Raw genomic sequence first — 17,825 nt, 5'->3', positions numbered from 1 at the left:
CTCGATTAAAGACAGTATGTGTACGGTACGACTATTGTTTATTCAAATCAATGCACATAATGCAATACAAATTCACATCTTATATTTATTAGTTATTTATTTAATCCTGAGTTTATATATTATTAAATTAATAATTTATTTCTTTATTAGATACTGAAATAGATATCCTCTGTAATAATATGTAGACTAATCGGCTGTTACTGATTATGTAATAAAACTATGATTATGTAATAAAACACATACTTATATGCTATTTATTAAACAATGTTAATCAGCCACTCATTTCCATGGAAATGAAAAGTTTTTCCAAAAATCACCACTAACAACATATTAAAACACTGTATTTAATCTATAAATATAAAGTAGTGAAGTCATTTAAAATACAAAACATAGGACAAAAATGAAAAAGCTGCACTTCTATTTACAAATATTTATAAACAGAATAAATCTTCAAATGTAGAACTAAATGAATTAAGCCATGTAACAAAAAATCAAGACATGAAATTAATAATTATATGTTACTTATTTATCATCTAATAAACTGTAATTTTTTTTACTTAATCAGCCTGTATAGCAAATGAGTCATGTAACTGGTTGTGCTTTTTTAAACAAAATGTATTTGTTTTATTTGTATCTCAAGTTTGTCTTAATTCACATTATGATGATATCTCTAAAACAAAAAAAAAAAAAAAACAAAATCGTACATTTGTGGAGAAAAATTAAAACTGACAAAGGAAGCAAAAGAATTTGGAAATCTTTAAGAAAGTTTGGCATAAGTAGTGAAAATTCATTCTTTGTGAAAATAAAAAGAAAACTTGTTATGTGTAACTGTACAAAGAAATTTAAACATACATAATTGATTAATCATTGAACACCCTCACCGATTACAACGGTTACACAATAATCTGAATAGAAAAGCCGAAAAAATTAGACCTATGGATAAGACTTGTCCTCTTCCGTATCTCAGATATTACAGTTATCATTTTACACCCTCAAACAATCCAAGATTTTGGAAATTAGTTTTCCTGTTTTTTTTTATATCATTTACACATATACTAGCTTAGTTGCATAGTGTGATAGTAGTTTCCACAAATTCTGATAGCAGATTTGAATTCAGCACCCCAAAATTAGTTAAAATCACCATGTACGATTCCAGGTACACGAAAGGTTTTTTGTTTACTAGTATAATTATTAAAACTCTACTTTTTAATGTTTGAAGTTCTACACCTGTATCCTGCGGGCTAAGCCGCTAGGGGCGATACTAGTTTAATTGATAGCATTTATCTTATTCTTTGCATACCACTGTTTGAAAACATCACTTTAAAAATATTTTTAAATTACTAATTTTGTTAAAATGCTTTAATTTATCAAGACAATTATGAGAAATATATTTTTTGCTTCAAACAGGCAGCATTTTGTAGTTACAGTGCCTAGGTGCTCAGGGAAATGTACACACATGGACATGTTACATTGGTTTTGTTAAACACTAAATAAACACACAACAACCATAATGAATCTTAATAAAACCTAATCAAATTAAATTAGCTTAAACTTTTAAAATTCAATATTATCCTATCAAAATGATTTTATTAACTTTATTCAAATAAAAGATTCGTCAAATACATTATAATAACTTTTATTAATGCTTAATGGTTTTAATGCATATCGGTTAATGCTTAAGACCAATTCATTTGAAAGTGAGATACGATCCTCCAATTCTTTAATAGAGTGAACAGTTACACAATTGCTGAAATATTCGTTTTTGTTAACATCAAATATTTATACAATTATTAATTCAACAATCTTACATGAAATATTAGGATAGAGTAAAAGTTCCTTTATTACACATATTACTAGATAAGTATTATTCACATGTACGTGAGTTGTTGATTAACAAAAATTTTAGATTTCTGGAGTTTGTGTAAATAGAAGTTAATAATGATTAAAATATTCATTTTTGTGAACTGCTGTACACTTATAAATGTTATATACAAGAACATATAATATATTGTAACATTTAAGCTCTATGATTGGTAATGGTATATTAAATAAAGTTAGCTATCAAGTAAAATATTAGAGAATATAGTTTTTATTTTTGAAACAATTTGAAAGTTTTAGTAAGTTTTGTTTTACAATGTATTTGAATATCAAAATTATTTTGGTAAGGTTTAGTTTAGCATACTTTTGAAAAAATATTGCAATTAGGACAAAGAGCAAAGTCTGGTTAAAAATTAAAGTGACAGCTAAAGAAGAAGGCATTATGAACAGAAAGTCTGAGCCATGAATTTCAAAAAAAAGTATTTACAGAAGCCAATCATTATTTGCACAGAATTATGTCATCATTAAATTCTAAGATTAATTTTATATTAAGAATGGGTTTTTTAATTACTCTCACGAAAGTTTCTTCTTATACCAACATATGTGCACACGGGCCACAAGTTCATGTTATTAAATAATTTAATAATTTGTATTATACCTGGTGAACAAAAAAAAAATATTGGGGTTTTAATTTATTATAATATTATTTCTATGACATGTGCAATGCTCCTCATTAACATAACTCTGCCTGGGATCAATTGAATGACACTTCCCCAACTACTGGATTGGTCAGCATGGACCCAATTAACAAAATAAATACAATTAACAAAACAAAATTTAATAACAGGTTACAACATTTTACTGTTTTAAAACGAAACACTACACAATGTATACGCAATAAATCTATTTGAAGCCAAGGAATAAAAAATAAAAATACTGAAAATGACAAAAGCATTATATAAATCCTTCTCGAGCGAGTGATGGTGAATTTTACATTTTTTTTTGTTAATAAAAAACACTGCGATAAATTTTTTTTCAACTACATTCATATCGTTTTTGAGGTGAAAAGAAACAAACACCATTCATATTACCAAAGTCAGTATATCACAATCTAAAGCTACTACTGAAGTCATATCAATAAACTCCAAAAGAAAAACATCTTAGCATAAGACATAGCTCTTATGTCATAGGAGAATAGGAAGTGTTTGATTTAATATATATATATATATATATATCAATCACACATTCACAACAAATTCTCACCATCAAATTCACGGGTTTAATAGTTCAAGATAACTTGAACAAATATTCAACTTAACATCATCACTGAGTAGTTTATACTAAATGAAGATTTTTGTTAAAATGCATCCACTGGTTGAGATGGGTAAAATAATGTGATAAATGTTTGTACGAATGGAGCTAGAGTGGGGAGGTCTTTTATTGACTGCACATTTGAGTATTGCCAGTCTGTGTCGTGCATTAGCTTTTGAACAAGGTTTTCTAATCGTATGTTGTTGTTTGTTAAAATGCGGTTAACTGTTGAAGAAAGTGTATTTGTGATAGAAACTTAAATAATGTGTTATTCAGAAGGTAGTTAAAAAATTTTGTGAAAAAGATTTAGTGTAAAAAGAAACTGCCCAACACAGGTCAGTTTTAATGATGCAGGTAATATGTAACATTAAAGCGGCAGTTACAAGATCTCAAACATTTGTGGATACTAAGCCAAGAAAAGAACATTTTACTTGGTTCAGCGCACACTGCAGTGAGGAGAATGATAAATGTTATTCATATCGAATGCAGGTTTTCCACGAGTTAATGCTGATTTTGCTAAAAGGCTACACATTGCTGTGAATGGTAACTTGATTAGAGGTAACATTAACATTTTAAATAAAATGTTTTTCACAGATGAAGCACGGTTTCACCTTGGCGAGTATGTTAACAGTCAGAAATACCTGATCGGGGTGAAAACCCGCACATTTTCGTTAAATCTTTCCTATACCCACAAATAATAAGCATATGTGTGTGGTTTCCAAACTTCTTTCTGTGGAGTTAATCAAAATAAATTGTTTATAGGAGCAATTCACACACCTTGCAGGAATTCAAGATAAGTGATGACCAATGTCATCACAAAATACACAGGGTACAGCCAAAAACATGGTCAAATGTGCTTAACAAGTCCAAAGAAATGAGTGGATGGATATCATTTTCAACACCTTCTGTAAATTATGGACCCTCTTTTATGTTTAATACTCTGCACATATAAATCCATTCTTTAACATGATCTGCAGAAAGTATGGAAAAATGAATAAAATAAACTAATTGTAGCATATCCCAGATTCTTCCTATAACTTCTGCCCCAATCTTAGTGACTAACAATATAACTAAATTTTATTTTTATTACATGAAAAATTGGTTCCTGTTGCTGCTGCTGCTGCTGTTGTCATTGCTGTCTTCGTCATCATCGACGTGGTCATAGTTGCTATTGTTGTCATCTTCCTGATAACTGTATCTATTGAAATTTATTTAGTGATTTTTGCATTTTATTCATCTGCTGAGATTGTGAAGAATTTTCAGCACTTATTATTGGAAATTTATCAATATTTGGAAGCCAATACAGCTGTTGTTCTTTTTTTGGATAAAGTGGGAAATTCCTTGACTTTTGGAGCGACTATAGATATTTTTCCAGATGTAAAGATTATAGATAAATTCACTGGTTTTGATGGTTTGAATGTTTTCAGTGGCTTCAATGGCCTCTGTGGTTGCAATGGTGGCTTCAATGGTTGCAATGGCCTCTGTGGTTGCAATGGCGGCTTCAATGGTTTCAATGGCGGCCTCAATGGTTTCATTGGTTTTATTGGTTTAAATGTATTTTTTGGTAGTAATATTGATCTGTCATATTTTTTTATGTTCACTACTTGAAATGACAATGGCTGTAAAGCCCTTGAATGATATATCAGTAAAGTACTTTTACTACACAAACCACCACCTTTAGCACATGGTCCGTTCGCACATGATTTTGAAGAAAGCCCTTATGATTGTTGTACAGTTATCGATGAAGTTAATGGCCCTTTATTAGATGACCTATTTGCCACCGGAACAGGAGCACAACTGTTATCCATTACTGATGGATCTGAAGGACATGAGCATGATGAATGTGGTGGTGAACACTGCAATATAATTTCTTTAGTTGGTTCTCCACCTTCTGGGCACGGATACAATTGTGACATACGCGTTGAAGGACACAGTAACTGTTGTGATATGTTTATCATTGTCGGCATTTGTCCATTCATTTTTTGCTGTTGAGACATCATTAGTGAAGTACCAAGTGGACTCTGCTGCGATTGCTGAATTTGTAACGTGTTTTGCTGTATAAGCGGTGCTTTGGAATCTGCTAAGAAATGAAGCATCGATGAAGTTCTGGCTGATGATGATGTTCGAGTCTGAAAAGAAAAAAAATTGTACATCTTCAAATTTATAAAAACAATAAATACTACAAACACATGCACGTGCACACGCACTCACAAAAAATGAAAAACTTTCAGGACATGTTCTGATAGTGAAAATAAAGAAATAACTACATAGAAACAGAGGTTTGGAAATTGTTCATTAGTGAGTATAGGCTTGTAAAAGATTTCATCTTTCAGTAAAGTTAAGCCACTGTAATTCTTGGGACTCAAATGAAGAGATGAATTTAGCGGTTGTATATGAAATCTGACCTCGATAATTGAAAAAAAAGAATAGTTTCCAGAATTGCATTTTTATTCACTTTCAAGAAATCACTGGTAAAAGACAAAAGATCGGGGTCAAAAAACACACTATTTTATGTTTGGCATAAAATAACTGTTAAATAGATAATATATTAAACTTATTAAACAAAAGTTTTAGAGAATTTGATTCCAAAAAAATTTATCCTTCTTACAATTATAATATTTAATAACTGTTTTACCACAAAGTACATGTATATTATTACAATCAGAAAAAAATTTAAACAATTAATTTTTACAGTGATAAGCCACGAGGTTTTCCTTGTCTTCACTATTAGTGGCAGAATACTGCAATATAATTGAGAAACCTTCATAACACCGATGCTGGAGTTAATGTCATAAAGCCATAGACGAGTATGTAAATTTCATTTATCGGAAACAAATATGATTTAATCAGCAAATCACTCAAAAATATAATTATATAACATACTATATAAACTTACTCTAACTATCCTAAGAATTTAATAAAATCAATGATTAAAAAATTCTTTAAGATCAGGTCACTTCAAATTTTAAGCAAACATTTATGTACAAATATACATTCATAGAATATAAAAATATACTTTCTTTGGTATTTAAAAAGATTATATATTTAAGGTCAAGCATTTTAACAAGAATGGGTCAGACACCAACGTGATTAATTCTTTAAAAATGAACAACTTTATTATTGAAATGAGAAAGTTAACAGAAAGGTAGGGCAAGTGCCTAAACGTAGCCAGAAATAATCTTGAAAAATAGCATTAGTATATAGTGAGGATACTTGCTATAAAATCATACAGATTATTATATTTGTTTCTCACATGAATACCACCAGCTTTCTTTTACTCTTAGTTTCTTGGAATTTGACTCCCCTTTTAATTTCACAACATGTAAGCAAAATGACATTTTCCATAATGTCTATAACACGGTAACTATCAGTGCTGACTACTGGAGAAAGAATAAAATGTTTTAGCTAGTTTCATTGTAACATACCAAAACCGTTTTAGTGAAGTTAATTATTCTCTGTAATCAAGGTTTCACAGTAGACTAATTGCTACCAATTTATTGAATAATTTTGATTCTGTTAATGTAACAATTCTTAAAATTTCATTATCAAAATGCTAAGAAGTTTGCACCTGCTTGTCATTCTGAGTATTTTGATTATTTCTTTGCTTTAAAAATAAATTAGTTACATATAGTGGTTAGTTTATTTTTAGCATATTAATGTAAACATTGCTGTGCCTTACATTTAAATATATACTTGCCACCGATTCACTTTCATTTTCATTTTTACTTCCATTTTCATTTAAATCACTGATGCCTCCTGAGTTGTCACTACAATTTCCATTCTTAAAATAAAACAAAAAAAATTATATAAGATAAAATGAATCATTAATTAAAGATTGAAATAAAATAATTGTTAAACTTTCGCCAGTTCATATACATGATACCTCTCTACATCTACATTCAAAGGTTAATGTTGACAAAAATAAACAAATAACTGGTTTCAGATAAGTTGCTGAATTATCTTGAGTTTAACTGTCCCTGTATAGGCCACTTTAAGGCTTCAGAAAATTATAGATTGAAGCAGAGTAATCTGGTTTACTGATGAAAATGTTGTCTACTCAATACAAAGCTATTAGGTAAGTGTAGTAGATTTGATGAGCTTACTTCAAATTATCACCAATGTCATCATCAGTGGATACATACTTATTTTTAGAGGAAAATTGTGCCTTTCCATTAAATTAAAAAAAAATCAGTTTGTAGAAAGAACTTGTGCCCAAAATTATGACAACAAATTTTAACAGTTTAGATCACACACTATGCTGTTTATAAACCAAATCCTTCAATTTCAACTTCAATTTCCAAAAATTGTATTTATAGAAAGCAGTAATTATTACTTGCCCTGAATTACATCATCCTTAAAATTGACATTCATATTTTTTAGGAAGAATGGATTTTTGTAGTAATTTAAAAAATATATCCTCTTAGCAACAACACATGTACAAACGGGCCACAGCCAATATTAAAACACGTAATATTTTGTATTATACCGAGTGAAAAGAAATTGGGGTTTTAATTTGTTACAATATCTCTTGGATGACATGTACAGTGCTGATTTAAGGTTGGAATAAAGAAGCAAAAAGCAGTGTTAGTTGCACACATGGACATAGATTGATTCTCTATCTTTCTGCTAGACTGCACTGTTAGCAAAGATGGTGCTTGAAAGCAAAATTAGAACAAAAAGCATTTTGTGTTATTCAGTATGATTATATATTTACTTAGTGAATCTATAATTTTAGTTCAAATTGCGTTCCATACAGTTTTAATTGTGATCCTGTGTCTGGCAATAACATTCGTCAATGACAGAATCAGTTTGAAACAATAGAATATCTGTGTAAAAGCAAAAGTATGGGACAATCGAAGGAATCTGAAGAAAATGTTAAACAAGTCATGGAGTCAGATAAAAGAAATTGGTTGTGATATTTTGGATACAATTACTGTTATTATAAATATTATAATATAATATATTATAATATTATAAATATTATACATATTTTTAATCTTACATTTGCAAATAAACTTGCAGATTTAGTTCCATTTTTCACTTCAGCTCCACAATATATGCAGTTGTTTCCTGTAGACGAACTGTCATTTCCATTCTTAAAATGAAAAAAAAAAAAATTATGTAAATAAAAAATTTTTATAAACAAAATTAACAATTATTAAACTGAAATAGGGCGGTAAATTAAATATTCATACATCTAACCTACCAATTACTACCACTGATACTATATTTTTAATAGAGAATGATTGCAAAGTCGCACAACCCAAATTTTTCTGCTTCGTAAGAATATCAATTAATTTGTAAAAGATATTTTAATTAGGGTAATTATTTATGACAATAGTGTATGGTAGCACTGCTGGATCATGGCCTGGGGTTACAGTGGGCGTGGCACCAAGCAGTTTGTTTAGTCCAAGCAGAAATTTGTTTTACGCAAGATTAATGCATCTTTATTGTTGCGAGTTACTGTCATAGGCACACTTTAAACGGCAAGGAGTGTGGTTGTTACAAGAGGGAAATTGAGATTTATTTCAACTCCCTTGACGGTTAGGTTCGGTCAGCTAAAAGCCCAGGGTGCCTATGCAGTCCAAATTGAGTTAGGTGAAGTTGTCGAGAGATGGAGCCTCGATGTTCTGCAACACACGTACGTGGTCAGGGGTGATTTGCCAGGTTTTCCAGGTTGGAAGAAGTTTTTCATCGGTGACAGCAAATCTGCCGTACTGTGCAGGAAGTCTTTAGACAGTATCTTCATACAGCAGGCCTCTGACACACATCACATCATCAAGCTTGCCGTGGATGATCTGAACCTTGTCATTAGTTCGTACTTTCAGTACAGAGATCCCACCTGCACAGCATTTGGAATGACGGGATTGTTAGATTGGTAGCAGGTGTCCTATTCTTATAGGAGTTGATGCAAATGTTAAACCTTTTCTTCCAAATCCATAATTACAGGAACTGACAGTGTAGTGAAGTAGTGAACTCCACTATTTTCAAAGAAAGCAACTCTGTATGTTACCTCTGATAAATCTGGTGCTTAACAGTTCAACAGAGCCAGAATAGAGAGCTGAAACAGATAGCCTGATAAAACAAAACAAAAATGATATAACAGATTAATACAGTATGTTTTGTTGTAAAACAATCAATTTTGTACACCATTTAAAATCAGTGGAGAAATGGTTGGCTACAGCACATGTAAACTAGCATTCACATTTAATTTTTAGAATGAAATATACAGAATCCTGTCTTTTCACAGTACAGAAGGGATTTTATCTAGAATAATGAAATGAGACTAAACCGAATAAGAAAGTATTTTTGGAAAATATGTGCCGTCAGTATTATGAGATACAAAAGTTTCAGGACATCTGCTTAGCACCTGTAAATAATTTTCACAGATTACAAAAAGGATATTGAAAATTATCTCAAAAATATTACATTTTTATGACAACAGACAACTTTCAAAATCTTACTGATTAAAGATATTCTTTACTTATTCTTTACTCGTATTGTAATTAGCATCAAACCTTAGGCCACAGTACATCCATTTCTCATATATTTAAAAAAAGAAGGAAAATTACAAAGCCAAAGCTACTGTGTGATTAGCAAGTACTAGAAGCGCAATACTACATTGATCTTCTGCTTCCAAAAGCAAGATATAAATAAAGTAAAACACTGTTACCACAAGTTAAACAATTTTTTTTCTGATGCCTCCTCAACCTAGTATAAAAACAAAAAAATTTAATAAATTTGTGCTACAATTGATAGGATTTTGATATCACAGCTGGATGACATTTTTTGACTCATACCATGGAAAAGGATCATGTGATGGTATTGGAGGAACTGTAAAAAGGACTGTGACTAAAGCACGCCTTCAAAAGACTGTCAACAATCAAATTGTTACACCTTCTGAAATGTACAATTATTGCAAAGATAATATTAAAAATGTAAATTTATTTTCTGCTCTAATAAAGATGTATCAGAGACTGAAGAATACCTCAGTTCTCGTTATCAGGTTATCACAACAGTCCCAGAAACAAGAGCCTTTCACAGTTATGTTCCAACAAGTCAGAAATGTATTCTGAAAGTCCGGGCAGCCTCTGATTCAGAAACATTTACATTAGTATCAGTACACAAGGACATAGTGTTTCTGATTGCTTTATAGGTTTACCAAAGCCAAAATGTAAAAATTATGTCGCTGTGTATACGATGGCAAGTGGTGGTTAGGTGAAGTCATTGAAGTCAAAATACATGAAAATGAAGAGCAATATCAAATATACTTTCTCCATCCTCAGAATCCTGATACTTCAATAAAGAAATCATTGAGGGATAATCAAACATGGGTTCAACTGTAAAATATTTTAAAGATTCTCACACCTTCAGAGCTTTTTCTATTGACTTACTGGAAGAGGACACATTTCACCAAACATGAATGAAGACTTCATCAGTTCTAATCAATAAAAAAAAAAAATGGCAGGAGCACTAAGTTATGTTAGTTAAGATTGTTATCAAAAAGTACAAGATTTATTCATAACTTCCATTAGCAGGAGTAAAATAATGTAAAAGTGAATTGAACTAGTTAGTGTATTTGAGATGTTTATCATTTTGTAATTATTATTTATCATTCTGTAATTGACAATTAATTATCAATTTATTCATTCTAATGGTTTAGTTGTAAAGTACATAAAATGTACCTACTGTAAGTAAACATTTCAGTTTTTGCCACCTATCCCACATGTGGTTTTTGAGCCCCAAAAATGAGATATTTTATAAATCTTACAATTTGGCGGCCACTTTTTTTTAATAAAGGTAGCAGTCCATTTTTTTTATCTACTACTAGTACCAAAGAGTTAAATGATAAAAAACAGTCCTATTTCCCTATGCCCATCATTATTTATTCTGGGCTCAAAATTTGAAAAAGCAACAATTCGTAAACATAACTTCAGTAAACATTACAAGATTTAGTTATGTAACAAAATTAATTTTGGGCTAAGATGAAGTTCCATATTTACTATTTCCAAAAAGCCCTTTTTGACCTCTGTAAGATGTAAAATAAGAATGCTACAGTTTATGGAAAGACAAAATAGGTGTTTTTACCGGTTGCAAGTTAGAAAATTACTCAAGAAATTTTTTTTTAAATATTAAAAAATATTCTTTGCCACTGCTAGGTGGGTAGTTATCAAACACCAAATATCATCAAAATCAAAGATACTGATGCACTAAAATTTGTTGAATTAATTTGGAATACCCCTCCCGCGTTGGGAAGAGGAAGCCGTTAGATTTTTGCAGAAAATGGGTATTCTTCCGAAGGGACGAAAATGTGCCAAAAAACATATTATCTCTGTACTTTACTGAAGTACACGTAAATTGTGTATTATAGTAATAAGCACATAAATAACGTACAACGATGGTGGAATCATTATAGGTTAGGTTCAACCATAGTGGCACCGTTACAACACAAGTACCGCAATTACTAATACATAACGTAAAAAAAATATATTGTGGGGAAAACAGACCTTCACCATTCCCGCGTTTACATCAGTGAAAGTCAACACCTAATTATACTGTATTTCGTCCAACGAATATTGATTCTGGCACCTTCCACCACACAACAGAGTTTAAACACTCGTTAGGGTTTTGCGTTTTCCGATGCAGTCACTAAGATGTTCATAAGACAACGGTCTTATAATTGGCTTATTTGCATTTGTATTTTATATCTAAAATAGTATTACCTTCTTTTAGTTGTTAATTTTCTTTTTTGTCTTCTCTGTAAACTGAAAAATGGGGTGATAGTTTGATTTTAGATCCACTGAATTTGGAAGATGAACAAGAATTATCTAAACTGGATTCAAGATTTACATCCCCACATTCACTTGCAATATCAACACTTTCACTTGTAATGTTCATCATTTTTGGCCTATCACCTTTCTTCTTTATTTAAAAATATTTCATTGTCTAAATATTTTTAAAAACAACGAAATCATAACAATAAAACACAATATCAACCTAATATAAAAAAAACATCATTTGTTAATATTCTTGATCAAGCAAAAATACATGCAAAGATGCACAGAAGAAAGAACAGAAATTTACCTATATAGAAAATTTCAAACGGAAATAAATACTTTTTTTCAAAAATAAGTGTAACAATACCTTTTTACCATACAAAGTAAATTTAAAGAAAAAAATTGAAGCAAAATAATTTTTTTTAGTTATCACTTGAAATTGCACACTTTAAAGTATTACAAAAAAATAAGAAAAAAACAATCCCCTTAAATCAGAACATTCAAATATATAAAAACAACGAAACCCATGTGGAAGTTAAAAGGAATCTTAAACAGAAATCAAAACAATCTTAAAAAAAGAAAAGTTGTTTGATTTCAGATATTAATCTAACAAAATGTAACAATTTAAATAATAAATTAAACAAAATTTTTATTTTTTTTTCTAATTTAACAATTTTTGCATTTTCACCTATAATAATACCACATCCTAATTTTAAGTATGAACATCATTTAATCTACACTATTCAGGAACATATGAACAACTTTCATTTGCGATAATAAATACAGTACATGTACAATACGCACGGACACATATATGCTAGAAATAAAACCAGTCCTTAGTAATTACTACAAATTATTTATACCATGTAAATTACCATCAAAAACGATATATTTAGGTAGTTACAGGAAATAAAATATGTAATAAAGGGAGGATGTACTGAACATATCTTTATTAAGTTGCTAAAATACAGATTTCAGTTACAAAATCTACTTTTAGGATAAGTAAATGCTAAAAAGCAGGCTAAAATATAAAAGGCTGTTACTAAAGCTGTAATCATGAAAAATCGTGGTACATATATGATTAAAGGTAGAATAAATTCTGACAGGATTTGAAATCAGACAATGGCCCAGTTTAATTTGGTGTTCAATTAGTGACTATCTTGAGAGTGATCTCCACAAAGAGAAACTGTATAAATGTGACTGGCATACTTATTTATGTATGGTAGAATTTCACAAACAAAAAAAAAAGCAGAATGGAATATCAGTGTAAAGGTCAACATTTAATTTAGTAATTGGAAGATTGCTGGTTCAGTTGACCACCATCAGTCATTGTTCACAAACCATTTTTTATCTCAGCTCTATTTAAATTTGCATATAAAATGTATACAGCACATAAAAAACTTGATTGCAGTATAATACACTACATATGTATAATTTGCAAGTTCTATGGGATACTGTGAATTGATACCAGTAAACAGGTTAATTACAGAATAACAAAAATAACATTAATTTATTCAAGCAGTAATTAAACAAATTGTAAATAAATGTAAAACTTACGGAACTTCGGAGTTAGTTGTAAGCTACAGGAACAAATTATCAGCAGATTTCTTCTGCCTTCCAGTAGTAATACTGATTATTATTGGCATTACAACACCAGTAGCATACTAATACAATATTAGTATTACAATACTAATAGGCATTACTATTGGAAGGCAGAAATCTATGAACTGATGTTTAAAAAAATCTGATTTCGTTAGTTGAAAATATGCCTTTCTCTTGAAGACTAGCAAATCAGCACTAACTTTAGTTCAGCAGGTAAACATTTTGATTGTGGTAGAGGAGAAAAGAAGTTTGAATTAACTAAACTGAGTAATATGTAGATTACACTAATTATACTATCTATATTTTTCATACTGTACAATTTTGTTCATTCACCAGCGAAGCAAATTTTTTAAGTTTTGACCAAAAGACAATATTCATTCACATTTGCAGATATAAGTGTAACGATAAACCAACAATTTTTTGAAAATGTTGTCTATTTTAGATTTAGATCATTCATACAGAGTGATCAAAAAATTAAAAATTTAAATACATATAAAAATATTTATTTCCAATAAAAAAAAATCAATGCCCTTCAAAGTCTGGTGAGAGGGGGAAAAATAATATATTTAACCATTTTGAGCTATTTAGCAAATTTTGGGGATATACACAGGCTGATCTCTCTTTGGTAGCACTTTTAAAAGCTTTCTTTTTTCTACATCTTATCCTTGCTGTCTATGTAAAAAGGACCCCAATATAAAAAGTCAGTCAGTGAATCATTAATCTTTAAAACCGGATAATTTTAAATATATTATAAACAAATCTGGCCATGAAATCAAGCAGTTCACAAGATAAATGTATTCTGTTAACTGGAATGAGTCATTTCACAACAGATGTATTTTTAATAAACAAAAAAAATCACAATATCAGTTCAGCATTTTTTTCTGTTACTTTACAAAAGTACGTTGTAAGTCTGTAGACTATAATTATTGTAACTGAATCCTGTTTTCAATAAAATATTTTGTTTGTTTAGAAAAAAAACAGCGTGATATAACAATCATTTTTTATTCGATCAGTAAAAAACAGCCACCAGGTCCAGGCCTAATAATACAAGATGATTACTATGATGAACAGTAATGAATTTTGTAGCATGTGAAAACTGTCATGCATGATCCAAGACTTGTGTCTGGAAACTCCAGACAAAAGGCAGACACTACCACTATGCCACAGAAATTCATGGCAGTTAAGATAATAAATTTAAAAAAAGATAATACTGATTGTAGATTAGTGAAAAAGTGGCACACAGTTTATCAGAAAAGGTACACACTTAAAGATAAAAGAAGTGTTAAGAAGTATTATAGAAAAGATGAGAAAGGCAGAACTGGCTGATGGGAGATGTGACACAGGCTTAATGAATGTAAAGATGGAAGGAAAATCTTGGTTAAATATTTAAGAAAATGTTAATATCTGGAAAACCATGAAAGATATAACTTGCCAAAGAAAATAATAAACCTTGCTAGAGATGTACAGAATATAAGACATTCATCCTGGGTGAATGTAAAGTTATTCACCCAGGAAAGCAGACTAAGGTTTAGAGTAAATAAAGGTGTCAAATTGCACCAAGTACTTTCATTTTAAATATTTTTGATGGTAATTGATGAATTGCTGAGATAGGCGACTGAAGATAAAAACAATGGTGGGATTCATTCAAGAAAATTTAGGATCTCGACTTTGCTCATTAGATATGTACACAACCACCTCATAATTTTGTTAATATGACACAGACAAAATAAATCAGTTTAGAAAAGGATTCCAGCTAGTACAGCCACCATATCATTAATTGAAGATAAATCTAAATCTTTGTGTATAAATTCTACACCAGGAAATTCTGTCATAGTTACCTGATTGAAAATAATGTGTCCCAATAAATTAGTACTCTACTGTTTTTATTAACTGCAAACACTTGTCATCTCGTTATCAAGAATTCAAGTTATTTAATGTTCGTGAATGTTGTAGACATTTTTGAATTGAATGACTACGTTATGCTTTGAGATTATGCAGATTGTATATTTAATTGGTGCATTAAAGGTGATTGATCTAGATATGAATAAGGGAAAATGTAATAATTACATTTTTCACTCAACAAAAGTAATCTCCTTATCATAGTTTTACAACTAACAACATTGTTTGGTACTTACGTATTAATGCTACCGCAGCTACAGCTTTATTTAAAAACAAAGTAGTCTCTTTATTAATTATAATAAATGGTTATTTATATTTATTTATTTTATAAATATAATTTAACCAAACTTAACCTACGCAAGCTCTCTCTCTTTTTTTCCTGTTTAGCCTCTGGTAACTACCGTTAAGATAATTCTTCAGAGGATGATATGTATGACTGTAAATGGAGTGTAGTCTTGTACATTCTCAGTTCGACCATTTCTGAGATGTGTAGTTAATTGAAACCCAACCACCAAAGAACACCGGTATCCACGATCTAGTATTCAAATCCATGTAAAAATAATTGGCTTTACTAAGACTTGAACGCTCTCGACTTCCAAATCAGCTGATTTGGGAAGACGCATTAACCACTAGACCAACCCGGTGGGTTAACCTACGCTCGCTAACCGTGACTAATTAACACTGTAATTTTCTGAGTATTTATTTAATAAATTAGTAATTATTGCAATTATTTATTATTTAAATAATCAAAACACTCCTGTTAATTAGTCAAGGTTAGCGAGCGTAGGTTAAGTTTGGTTAAATTATATTTATAAAAATAAATAACCATTTATTAAAATTAATAAAGAGAGTGTTTTGAATCTATGTTAAACTCTATATTGGCCCATTTTCCACTGAAATCCGCTTGACTACTTTGTTTTTAAATAAAGCTGTAGCTACAGTGGCATTAATACGTAAGTACCCATTGTTCTAACTCATGTTGATAATGGAAGAGATTTTGGATTTATTTTTAAATTTTATTTCATTATTCATTTACAGATGTCCAGGCTTCAACAGAAGGATGGTGTCCTTTTTTATAAGGGAAGATACATGAGTATACTTTTATAAGTATATACCCCCGCTATATACAAAATGTGATTGTATATAGCTCTGGAATTTAGAATCCATGTCATGATCAAGGCACTGCCATACAATGACAATGTGTCCAACATTGGTCTCAAATTTGCTTCAAACATTGACTCCAATGTTTACCATTGTACACTCTGACTTACCATATATTCAACATTGAAAGCAATGCAAAGTCCCTTTTTCAAATGCAGTAGTCTTCACAATGAAAATTATACAACTGGCCTCTTACCTTTTTCTTCATCTTCAAAAACTGAATAATGAGTTAAGAGAGCAACACTAAAAGCAAAGAAGAAATGGCTTTTTGAGACCGCTCATATATAGAGAAATCAGAAAAAACAGGATAGTATGGACTAATGTGGTAAAATGTAAAAACAGTAACATGGGATAAGTATAGGAATGGTAGCATGCACTAAAGAAATTGCCAGTAAAAATGGTTAAGTGTTATAGGAAGAGGAAAGGATATTTGAAAGGGGGAATAAGTGTATAGAGGAACAACACTACTCAAAAGAAAGCAAATTATCTTATAAAGGCTGGAATAAAATGAAAAAACCTTAAATAGGACCAGCAAAACTAAAATTAGAAGTTTTATCACCATCAAGAGAACTGATTAAGTCTAAAGGAGGATTTCAAGAGATTACAAAATAAAGTAATCACGATTCCATTTCCCAAGAAGCATGATGTTGTTAAGTTTTAATCTTCTTTTCAACAGAAGACTGAGTAAAAAAAAAATGAAGCAGATGATTATATAAAACGAAATAAATTTACAAGGAATAGAGGCATTACAGATGTGATTAGGCTAATCAAAACTATTAGTAATAGGTAGATAGAAAGAGATAACTAATGTAGATAATTAATTTTGCAGATGGGCGTGTGTGTGTGAGAAAGATAACTGGGGTGTATAAGAAAACGTTTTTTTAATTTTATTTAATGTTTTATCTAACTACACTTGCTGATTTGGTACTACTCCTACCTGGACATGCTTTTGCTTTGTAGATAAAATATTTCCATATGCAACTGCAGTAACATCCAAAACAGTAGGCATATTAATATGATTAAACATCAATGTGCTACATTAGTACTACATTACTTGAAATTTGACGTAACCTACAAATGTCACCTGAACTTTAATCTAAACAACCACTTTTTTCTATATTAACACGTGCTTTTTTCTTCACTTCCTAGACGAGTTTTTAAACTATTTATTTAGTTTCTTGGGGCATTTTTTGTAAACAGCAAAAACAAAACAATGAACGATCAACTCAACTATTTACAGACATTCATACCCAGTGC

General features: G+C 30.3%; 1 protein-coding gene across 6 annotated transcripts in view; it reads right to left on the bottom strand.

The window, feature by feature from the left end:
• Window positions 1-17,825, bottom strand: part of LOC142327995 (uncharacterized) — a 27,969-nt gene extending 10,144 nt beyond the window's left edge. For 3 of the 6 annotated variants that reach the window (XR_012757141.1, XR_012757139.1, XR_012757142.1), the window contains exons 1-4: window positions 17,506-17,825; window positions 8,132-8,224; window positions 6,809-6,910; window positions 4,220-5,258 (exon numbers count right to left, since the gene is read on the bottom strand). Coding sequence is in view for 1 of the 6 variants with exons in the window: in XM_075371423.1 (XP_075227538.1) it covers window positions 4,848-5,258; window positions 6,809-6,910; window positions 8,132-8,224; window positions 17,506-17,595 (696 nt within the window). In the remaining 5 variants the exon portion in view is untranslated. The other 3 variants (XR_012757140.1, XM_075371423.1, XR_012757143.1) reach the window with 3 other exon arrangements.

Source organism: Lycorma delicatula, chromosome 7, assembly GCF_047948215.1.
Source record: "Lycorma delicatula isolate Av1 chromosome 7, ASM4794821v1, whole genome shotgun sequence".
NCBI lineage: Eukaryota > Metazoa > Arthropoda > Insecta > Hemiptera > Fulgoridae > Lycorma > Lycorma delicatula.
Note: the sequence above shows the minus strand (reverse complement) of the source record. Positions and strands in the feature narration are given on the sequence as shown.